Raw genomic sequence first — 11,641 nt, 5'->3', positions numbered from 1 at the left:
TAGAGAAAGCCCTCGCACAGAAACGAAGACCCAACACAGCAAAAATAAATAAATTAATAAACTCCTACCCCAATATCAAAAAAAAATTAAAAAATGTAAACACCATTCTTAGCTCACGGATTGTACGAAAACAGCCCACGGGCTGGATTTGGCTCACAGGCCACAGTTTTGCCAACCCCTGCCCTAAACCACTGCAAAATACTACCTCTTAAATGCCGGCAACTGAATCAAGTTTGGAAAACACACCAAACAAATCAAGTGAAGGACATCCGCAGGTCCACTGCAGTCCACAGGTTACCAATTTACAAGTTCCACCTGGAGCTTCTTCAGCGCCAAGATGAAGAGCTGAGCTACTTATGGCATTTCCAACACCTGTCTGGGGATCAAAGCAGCTGCAAGAACAACTGCAGATGGTTCTTTCAGCTCCCTGGGAGGCAAAAACAGCAGCAGGCCAGAGGAGGCGCGGGGAGAGCTGGGTCCCACCACCCACTGATACGCATGTCAAAGGCCTGTGTTCACAGGCAGAGCTGATGGCCCCCACGAGGGTCTTGTCAAACACTGTCTCCAGCAGAAAGGCAAGTTCAAGAATCCCTAGTACTTTTCCCCTTCCCTCTCCCTTTCAGCTCACGGAGCAAAGATGCATGTGGCCTCAGTGCGCAGGTGCATGAATGAGGCACCACCAGCCAAATTAATCCACCAGTGGGGACCCCAGGAAACAGCTGTCAGACAGAAGGCCTTCAGGATGGAGCCAGGGCAGGCTCAGGCCAACGGCCACCATCTCCAAGGGCGGAAAAGCCTGGGCTGAAAGCAGTGGATGGCGGCAGAGCCATCCACCCAGCTGGAGATCTGCTTGGAAGCTGACTCGGAAGTTGAGGATCGAGACTTCTTGGGCCCTTCCACCGGCAGCACACCTTCCCCTGGTCTGCCAGACCAAGACTAAGTCAAATGTGGCTGGGTGGGGAGGGAGACAGCAGGTGTGTCGATGGCTCTGGTCTGTCCCCGCAGCATCTGCACCCGCACCCCTCTTCCACCAAGAGCCCAGATTTGGGTGAAGGGGTTCCTCTCTCTCCATCACTGGACTTTTGGCCTGTGGGATCCCGTGACTGGTGGGAGCACATGACACAAGTCTGTGCTGATCAGAGCTGGCTTGCTCAGGGTTGATTGGTTCAGGGGTGGAGCACCTGACTGTGGTCTCAGCCAATCAGAACACGACACTGCCCTGCTCACTGTCACTGGACCATATCTCAGCCAATCAAAGCACAACACTACCCAGCTCACAGTGACTGGGTCAGGGGCATAGCACAAGTCCAAGCATATGAGAGGAGGGCAAAAAGCACAACAAAGGCTTCCTGTAATTGGTTCAAATTAAACCACATGACTCAGGCCCAAAGCATTCCTAGTATTGCATTCTCCTGGCCACAGATGACCAAAGCCTGAGCGACTCTCAGGACTTTTGTCAGAGCTACTGGAAGAGAGGCTCACTCTTTCCCATTGTCTTTGAACTTGAGAGGGAGCAAAGCCACAGTAACTACAGCCATCTGCTACCATGCTGAAAATAAGAGCTGAAAGGTGGGAAGCAGAATTGAACCAGGGAGAAAGAGGCAGGGTCCTGGCCTGGATGCGGCCTGGCCCCAAACCGGTGCTGCCCCTAAACTTCTCAGCTACCTGAACTAACAAGTTTTTTTTTTTTGATTAAGCCAGGCAAAGCTGAATTTTCTGTCGCTTCAAAATGGGGGAAAGGAACAGGGGGAACGTCTCACCTTGAGGAGGAGGGGGTACTTGCAGATCCTCTGAATAGGAGATAACAGGTAGCCCTCCAGAGGGATGTCCGTGGTCTTCCGGCCTCCCAGGAGCATGCAGCTCTGAAAAGGGACAGGAGACCTTCGTTAGAACTCACCAAGGACAGCAAAGGAATTTGGCCACCCTCAAATAATCATGGGAAGCACTCTCAAAATGCAGCTACAGACAATCACTTTTGAAGCAACTTAACAATACCTAGGGGAGGAAGAAACGTGTATATTCTACAACCCAGCACAAAGCCTAGATCAGAGGCTGGCAAACTATTGCCCGTGGGCCAAATCCTGCCTACTCCCTGTTTTGGCAATTAAATTTTTACTGGAACACAGCCATACCCATTTGTTTACATAACGTCCATGGCTGCGTCTGAGAGCTGAGTAGTTGTAACAAAGACCTTATAGTTGCAAAACCTAAAATATTTACTATCTGGCCTTTTACAGAAAAGTCTGCCAACCCTCATTCTACAGAAACTCACACACATGCACAGGACACAGGAACACGGACACTCAAAACTGCCTTGTTTGAAACAGCAAAAAGTGGAAAGCAACCTAAATATCCATCAACTGGAGAATGAAAAATGTTTGCAGCAGATTTCCACAATGGTACACTACGCAGTGGTGAAAATGGGAGAACTAAAGCTATGTATAGCAATGTGGGTGAACCTCGAAAACATGCTCTTGAGCAAAAAAGGAAAACAAAAGGATATGTATGGTGTGAACCCATTTACATAAAGCTTTTAATGACACACAAAACAAAACTAGGCATTATTTATGGAGAACCTATCTGTAGTAAAGTAGAAAGTCATGCATGGGAAAGAAGTGTACCAAGTTACATGTCTGTGGTCTCCCACCACGCCCCTCACAGTCCTGGGTCCCTAGGGCTCACTGTGTGCCCAATGTACTAATGAATGAATGAACAGACTAATGAATGAATGAACGGACTAATGAATGAATGAACAAACTGCCAGCACATCCAGCAACGAAGGGGTCTCAGCCTTCCGCCTCAACACCATGCGAGCAGAATGGAAATGGAACGGGACTCTTGGGAAAAGGGATTCCCATCCGATCAGTTATTCATTCATTCATTCTCCAAATACACATTGTATGCTTACTATGTGCCGGGCACAGTTCCAAGCACTGGGGAACTGCCCAACGAAGCAGACAATTTCCCTGCTTATAGTCAAGGTAAATAAGACCAGAGAACATTTACCGGGTGCTTACCATGCCTAAGGCTCTGTGCCTTGTGTTTCACCCATAGGTGAAGTTCATCCTCACAACCCTAGAATAAGCAAGATCCCTGTTCCAAATGGGCAAACTGGCACTCAGAGCCAAAAGCACTGGCCCAAGCCTCAGAGCTAAGTCCTCTGCCTCTCGGGGATCTTTGGGGACCCTCTCCTTAGAGAAGTAGTCCCAGGGACCCTGGGTCCCTGCTCTACTAGCAGGAGCTGCCTGGCTCCCAGCCCCACATCCAGCCCTGGCACAGATGGGGGGCCAGGGCTGCGGCAGCTGGGATGTGCCAGGCCCCCCACTGCTCACACTCAGGCCTTTGTCCTCCAAGCCAGCGCTCCCCACAAGCTGCCCTGATGATGTCAGCTCCAGGCAGAGAGAGGGAGCCTGGGAGTGGGGTGTGCTTTCCAGACGCCCCCAGGGCTTGGCTGGAGAAAGGCCTGTCTCTTTGTCCAGGATCAAGAAGTTTTCACAGGACTGTCACAGCCACCAATTCCTCTTCATCCCAAACACCCTAGATTTTCATTTAAAAAGAAAAAAAAAAAAAGCAAGCACACACAGAGCTATTCACTATTCTAATAAGATTATGCCCCAGGCACTATGGGAAGAACTTTTGTGAATCCTCTCTTTAAACCATCCTAATTTCACAGAATTGATTCAGGTAAGGCGTCATCATCATCCTCTTCCCAACCTCCTAACGGCAGCCATGCCCCTGGGTCGTCCTTTCCATCCAAACTCATTCCCCGCTGACCTCATCCAGACCCACCACTTTAACCATCCTTTATGCAGAAACTACTCAGCTTTCTATCTCCAGCCTGGCCTCTCCCTTCCCAAAACCCGAGACCCACATCTCTGATTCTAGGCCCAAATCCCCACCTGGACATCTAACAGGCATCCTTAAACCTCACACATCCAAAAGGGAATTTTTTGGGGGGGGCCGCACCCCGCAGCTTGCGAAATCTTAGTTCCCCAACCAGGGATCAAACCCGGCCTCGGCAGTGAAAGCGCTGAGTCCTAACCACCGGACCGCCAGGGAATTCCCCAAAAGGGAACTTTTAAATTTACGTCTCCTACCTGCTCCTACCCAACCTTCACCATTTCAGGAAATTGTACCTCCATTCTTCCAGTTGTTTGGGCCCTAAGCCCTGGAGACATCTTTGATTCTTCTCATTCGTTAATACCCCAAAGCCAACCACATGGCACATTGTGTCAGCTGGACAATCAGACTCTGTGTAAATCCAACCACCTCTCCAAGTGCTACCGCCCCACCCTCACCACCGTCATCCCCTGCCTGGACCATAGCAGCAGCCCCAGGTTGGGTTGAATGGTGTCCCCGCAAATGCCATGTCCACCCGGAAACTCAGAATGTAACCTTATTTGGAAATAAGTTCTTTACAGATATAATTAGTCCAATTAAGATGAGGTCACTCTCATTCTGGATTAGGGTGGGCCTGAAATCAACAGGCTCCGTGTCCTTATAAGAAGAGGACAGGACACAGAGAAGGCAGCTGTGTGAAGAGGGAGGCGGAGACTGGAGTTCTGGTTCCACAAGGCAAGAAACACGTGAGGCCACCCGAAGCTGGAAGAGGAAAGGCAGGACCTTTCCCCGGAGCCTTCGGAGGAAGCAGAGCCCTGCTGACACCTTGATCTCAGACTTCGGGCCTCAGAACTGTGAGAGAATAAATTTTGTTTTAAGCCACCCAGTTTGCGGTCATTGTCACAGCAGCCCTGGGAAACTCATACAAGCCTCCACCCTGGTCTCCTTGCTCCTACCCTCACACGGCCAAGGGGAGCCGCTCAGAATGCAAATTACTTCACGTCATTCCTCTGCTTGAAACCATCCCACAGTTTGCCATCCCACTCAGACTAAAATTGAATATTCTATTGAAAGTCCTGCCACGTGCTCCAACCTGGACGAACCTCACAGACATTATGTTGAGCGAAAGAAGGCAGACACAAAAGCCTCCAGTGTGATTCCATTCGTGAAACATTCTAGAACAGGCAAACCTAACCTTTAGTGAGAGAAATCGGCACAGAGGTTACACCTCTGGCCGCACAGAGGGGCATGCCTGGGAAAGAGCACAGGGAACCTTCTGGAGTGAACCTTCTGGGGTGGAGTGTGTTGATCGCAGTGGGTGTTTCCACGGGTGCACACATATGTGAATATTCATTATGCTGTGAGTACACTCACCACACGTATGCTACGCGGCAATAACAAAACTTTCGAAAACTCTCAGATTCGTCCCATTGTCTAAATGCTCCTTCATTATCTGGCCTCTTTCAATCTTTCTGACCCCATGCCCGCCCTTCTACTTTTCCTCTCAGAGTCTCCAATCCAGCCACCCTGGCCTTCTTGCTATTCCTCAAACACACTAGGACCTCAGGACCTTTGCACTTGCAGGTCCTCTACCTAGAATGCTTTCCCTCCAGATACTCCTTGCCTCTCTCACTTAACTTTATCCAGGTCTCTGCTTGAATGTCACCTAAGACACTGTGTTCCCAAAGAGCCATCTAAAATAGCAGCCACCACCCAAACTTGCTCAAAACTCCTGCCATCCTTAACTCACTTTATTTCCTGCAGAGAACTAAATGCCATGTGATATACCATGGAAGTCCTCCCTACGAGAATGGCCACTCCATGAGAGCAGGGACTTTTCTTGCCTTGGTCACTGTTATATCGCCAGTACTGAGAATGATCCCTACCACTTGGTAGGTGCTCAGAACAAAGCTGTTGAATGAATAAATGAATCAATTATCCCCATTTTATAGACAAGAAACTGAGGCACAGAAAGATGAAGTCCCCGCCCCATCTCTCTGCTAGTGTACAGTACATCATGAATGGAAAGCCAGATTGTGTCTGTTCCCAATGCCTTAACATCCCATAATAGACTCGAGACGGCTCTTCTGCAGGTGGCCAGAAGCTGGGAGATGCCAGCAAGGAGGGAGACAGATGGCGTGTGTGCTGGCGCCCCACACCTCCTTCCCCTGCCCAATCCGGCCCAGCCCAGCTGCTGCCAGGAAAAGGGCAGCCTGGCCTACCAGGAAGACTGCAGGAGAGAGAGGAAGGAAAAAGGAAGAAGTGAAGTGCTTCCTTCCCGCACCCCTGCAAACACCTTCTGGACATCTTCCTGCCTCCCAAGACACAGCTGAGTCCAGACGGTGGGACTCAGGGAGCCCAAGCCTGGGCAGCAGGACCACTGCAGAGCGGTGCTGCCTCAAGGTCCTGGGCCAACCACAGAACCGTGGCCGCGTGTGTGACCTTACACTACCTGACTTATCTTTGCTTTGTGCCCAGACTCTTACAAATATAAGTGAAAAACCAGAAATGTAAAGATGCAGATACCACCAATAAAATGCACCAGTCCTGAACACCTAAGACGCTTGAGACAAAAGTGGCAATCAGCTGGCCAAGCTCCCCTGCCTCAGATGCTTACTGGAAGTGGGCCAAGCAACACGAACTCACGGGTGAAAGAAACACACATTTTGAATCAAAATCCTGGAAGTATTTTCTTGGAGACTGTGCATTAGGGAGAAGTGCAATTAAGAATTGTTCTATAGGGCTTCCCTGGTGGCACAGTGGTTGAGAGTCCGCCTGCCGATGCAGGGGACACGGGTTCGTGCCCCGGTCCGGGAAGATCCCACCTGCCGCGCGCGGAGCGGCTGGGCCCGTGAGCCGTGGCCACTGAGCCTGCACGTCCGGAGCCTGTGCTCCGCAACGGGAGAGGCCACGTCAGTGAGAGGCCCACGTACCGCAAAAAAAAAAAAAAAAAAAGAATTGTACTATATAGTTTAGCTCTCTGGGCACACGGTTAAGACTCCTTATGCCATGGCAGTTAACTGTTCTACTTTTGTGTGCTGAATTCTGTGTGCCGCTGGGAAATAAAACAGCATGGGGGCTCAGGGGGTGGGTGGTCTGTGACTGAATGAACAGGGAATTTAGAGGCAAAAGAGGAAGACTGGAACCCATGAGAAGCTCAATCACTTTTCAAGTATGTACTCTCAGGAAGTCACTTAATATTTTGGAGTCGTCAAAACCACCTGTGGCAAAGGCTATGTGGGTGTCCCTGAATGTATTCTTCTTCCAAAGCAACAGAATTTTCAGCTGGGCACAGGGCTGCCCAGAATAAAGCCTATATTTCCCAGCCTCCCTTGCAGCTAGGTGTGGCCACGTGACTAAGTTCTGGCCAATGGGATGTGAGCAGATGTGTGCAGCTTCCTACTGTGCCCTTAAAAGGGGAGGGGCAGGCCCTCCTTCCCACCCTTCCTGCATCCCACCACCTGGAGTGTGGAAGTGGTGAGAAGTCGTCTTAGACCATGTCAATGAGGGCACATACTAGGGCACTGGCCCCTGACATTGGGACCCCCATACCAGCCCCAGACTGCCTACTTCCACATTCTTAACATGGGAGAGAAATAAATGTCTACCTTGTTTAGACCACTGTTACTTGGGATGTCTGTAAGGCAGACAAATGTATACGTCAACTCATACACAACAGACAGAGGCCGGTAAAGCTCCAAGGAGATCACAAATGAGAACCTGTTTTATATACAAGTGAATCGTGCGATTGTAGGAAAGACCATCATGGGTGTCTGTGGTTTTGCCTGACCAACGTCCATTCCCAACTTACTTCCACAAGTGCAAACCAACATCCTTTAGGGATCCACCCACAGCCTTAGGGCATGTAGTATGAATGGAGTTGACCCCGCCCTCCAGCTCCAGAAGTGACCAATCCGAGCACCAGCCAATCCCTCTGTCTACAGCAACTGGTTCACGGATATGGTCTTGAGCCAAGCTGAGCCAATGAACATCAGACCCAGAATTTTTGTTGTTACCATTAGAAAAGAGGAGCCCTCTTTATCCTGGAGTTGCTCGGCTATGAGAGGTATTAAGCGTGGAGCCACTGGAGGCTACGTTGCCACCACATGCGGAGAGCCTGCCTGGGAATGGAGCCAAGGTGAGAAAAGCAGAACCAAGAGACACGCTCCTGATGATGTCACTGGAACACCAGATTCTGCTGTACCTGAAGGTCTCTCAGGTCTTTCCAAGAAAGTGAACCAGTAAATCTTTTTTTTTCCTTAAGCCAATTTTAACCAGATTTTCTTTCACTTATAATTAAATAATACTAATAATATTGAATACAATTATTAATACTATTGTTATCAGTCTTATCAGGATCATTACTTTAGAACAGGAATTGGCAAATTTGGCCCTAGAGCCAATCCAGCCCTCTATGCCTATTTTTATAAATAAAGTTTTATTGGAATACAGCCATGCTCATTTCTTACATTTTACTTACGGCTGTTTTCACGCTACTGCAGCAGAGTCGAGTCGTGATGACAGGGCTGTATGACGCAAAAAGGCAAAAATTATTCACTATCTAGCCCTTTACAGAAAACATTTGCGATACCTGCTGTACACAGACTGCCCTAGCTGAGGAAGGGATCAGGTACCATGGGTCTGTGTGGATTCGCAAGGCTGAGGCAGAGAGGAAGGAAGAAGCAGGGTGACGGTTAACTCACCAAAAGGAAGGCCCGCACGGTGGGGATCTTGTTCAGCTCCACAAGCAGACGCAGGGCCTTCTCGTGGTTGCTGCAATATTCTTCATATACGCAGAACTTGTCCTTCTGCAAGACAAGGACAGAGCCTGTGGGAGACAGGTCAGGGCAGGAAGGCAGACGCTCTGAGATGTACGGACGGCTGGGCCAGCAGGCCCAGGAGGAAAGGCCTACCCCACACCCTGACCCTGAGACATACCCAGCAGGCGGGATTTCAGATGAAGTCGCTCCCACTCGCTACAGGCCTCTCAGCCTCCACTCTTGCCCCAGTTCTGCACCCAGTAACCTCTCAGGAAGCAGCAGGGCCCAGGGTCAAGTACACAGACTCAAGCCAGGCAGCCTGGGCTTGAACCCTGGCTGTGCATTTCCAGCTGTGAACTTGGGCAAGTTACCTGACCTCTCTATGCCTTGGTTTCCTCATCTGTTAAGGTGGAGTTAATTATAGTCCCTAACTCATGGGACTGTTACTGAAATTAAATGATTTAATAGGTGAGGTTTCAGCATACAAGAAGTGCTCAATAAATGTCTTTAGAATCAAAACACAAGTCAGATTGTGTCACCCCACTGCTTAAAACCCTCCAATGGTGTTCTATTACACTAGGAATGAAATCCAACACTTTATTATACCTTTCAAGGGCCAGACAATGTGACCCTAAGTTTCTCTGATCTCATCTCACTGGGCTTCTATCTGCTCCTTGAATTTGCCAAGCCTGTTCCTACCTCAGGGCCTTTGCTCTTGCTGTTCTTTCTACCTGGAACACTTTTGCCCAAAGCCTGGCTACTCCCCAGCATTCGGGTCTCAACTCAAATGCCACCTCCTCAAATGACCCCTGGACTACCCTAGCTAAAGTGGCCACTCAGGTGTACTCTGTCACCCCCCCCACCCCCGTCTTCATTTTCTTTATAGCATTCTCACAATCTGGAATTATCCAGATTATTTGTTCATCATCTGTCTTTTCCCACTTGGCAGTCGGCTCCCTGAAGGCAGTGACCACATCCTCTTGTTCACTGAGGTATCCTCAGGTCCTAGCACAATGCCTGGCACACAGTAGGCCCTCAATAAATACTTACTAAATGAACTCTACACACCTACTAGGTGCAATGCCCTGTATATATGAACCAGAAGAGTCTAAATAAGACTCAGGAATTTGGGGGAACAAGTAGATCTCTGGTCACTGCCACACAGCAGAGGCACTGCTGAGGCAGGGGGATAGCTCCCTTGACCTCCAGATACCCCTGAGCCCAAAGCTGGACTCTTTCCAGCCTAGAGGTCACCTGTGAGTCACCAGGTCTGTAACCATCAGTCAGGGTTTCCGGGACTGAAAGGGACAGGAGCCGACTTCGTTAGCAGGAAGCTCTCCACTGAGCATACTCAGTTCCCAAAGGCTCACAGAACACCTCCTCCCAACCCACCAAACCCCAAACAAGGATGTCCTGGGGAAGGCTGCAGGACAGGAAGGGCTGAAGGTGGCTGAAGGGCCTTGACCTTGGGCTGGGGGGTGGCCAGGAGACCCCAAGAAGCTAAGGAAGGAAAAGGTGGGTCTGCAAAGTAAGCAGCTCGTCTTGCTTCTGCACAAGCCCCCAGTCATCCTGCCGGTGGGTGGCTGCAGGAAAGAGGAAACCAGCGAGGAGAGAGAATGGGTTTCAGAATCAGTAAGCCACCCCAACCCGGCCCAGCTCCCCCTGGGGCTCCGTGTACACCATCTGAGCAGACGCCCTGAGCAGCGAAGTGCCCACAGCCAGAGCCGGCGGCCAACACGTACTATGTACTGAGCAGTTAGGACACGCCACCCTCTGCTCTCCTGGAATGCGGGTAGACTCACTCACACCTCACAGTAACCTGACACGGTAATCTCTGTATTCAACCCCTTCACACATGGGAAACCACTGAAAGGTCACGAGCCCAGGGTCTCACACCTAGCGAAGTGGCAGAAGGAGGATCCGACCTCTCTTAACCCCCACGCTGACGTCCGGCTCTGCAGCCAAGAGCCTAGAGGCCCTGCTATTAGCACAGCTCCAACATAAGACACCAAAGCCCCCGTGGCTATGATCAGCATCAGCCTCGTAAGTGCAAGTCCGGGCTCTACAGCCAGACCACCCAGGTTCACAGCCCCAGCTCACCAGCTCTGTGACCTTGGGCAAAGCATGCAATGTTTCAGAGCCTCTGCATTCGTGCCTATAAATTATAGACAGTAATGACCTCCCCGTCATAAGGTCGCTGTGAGGGTTATCAGGTGAATTCATGGTAAATGCGTAAAACAGTGCATAGTAAGGGCTTCTTAACTATTAGCCGTTATTGTTATTGCTGCTGTTGATGTTGCTATTATTACCATGGTTACTATTTCAGTAAATTCCTCATCCCATTGGTGAATCCATCTATGACAGGTGGGACAGCGGATGGGTAGGTTTTGATGGCAACAAAGAGACAGGCAGAGCTGGGAGGAAGGGAACTGAATGGACTCACAGGTCTGGGGAAGGCCACCAGGGAAGGCACCAGGCAGATTTTGAGGACTGTGGTGGCTCTCGCCTCCTGGTATATTTGATTTCTCATTCTTGCTCTGTCCACCTCCCCACAACCACCCCCTGGACCATGAGCTCCATGGAGGCAGGCTTTGCAAACTCATGAGGTCATGGCTATGGCCAGTGGGGACTGAAGTGCCAGACAGAGCGCAGGCCTTGTGACTATTTGATGAATGAAGCAAGAGAGCAGAGGGAGGAATCGAGTGGTGCCCGAGACCCTCACACCAGCCCCACGCTTCTTCCGGATGACCCCGGTGCACCGCAATGCAGCCTCGGCTCTTCGCTGGCCCGTGTGTTGTTTCACCCACCCAGCATCCACTCCCCCTTGTTCTGGTCCCAGTCCCCAGTTTCCCCCCTGGGGAATCTGCCTCCTACACTCTGAACCCCACTGACTCCACTCCATCCCAGGCACCATGGGTGAGCGTGTGACCCAGGCCAAACCAATCAAAGAGCTCCCGGTCCTGGCAGCAATGGCCATGCGACCCAAACTGGGCCAGTGAGAGCCCTTAAGGACTCAGGTTGGAACTGCTGTGAAGAGAAGC

At 50.5% G+C, this 11,641-nt stretch overlaps 1 protein-coding gene across 1 annotated transcript in view; it reads right to left on the bottom strand.

The window, feature by feature from the left end:
- Window positions 1-11,641, bottom strand: part of PREX1 (phosphatidylinositol-3,4,5-trisphosphate dependent Rac exchange factor 1) — a 266,015-nt gene that overhangs the window by 160,227 nt on the left and 94,147 nt on the right. The window contains exons 4-5 of the mRNA XM_024128382.3: window positions 8,544-8,648; window positions 1,761-1,862 (exon numbers count right to left, since the gene is read on the bottom strand). Coding sequence (XP_023984150.1) covers window positions 1,761-1,862; window positions 8,544-8,648 — 207 coding nt within the window. The remainder of the gene's footprint in view (window positions 1-1,760; window positions 1,863-8,543; window positions 8,649-11,641) is intronic.

Source organism: Physeter macrocephalus, chromosome 14, assembly GCF_002837175.3.
Source record: "Physeter macrocephalus isolate SW-GA chromosome 14, ASM283717v5, whole genome shotgun sequence".
Lineage (NCBI taxonomy): Eukaryota > Metazoa > Chordata > Mammalia > Artiodactyla > Physeteridae > Physeter > Physeter macrocephalus.
The sequence above is the reverse complement of the archived record's forward strand: the minus strand, read 5'-3'. Positions and strand labels throughout refer to the sequence as shown.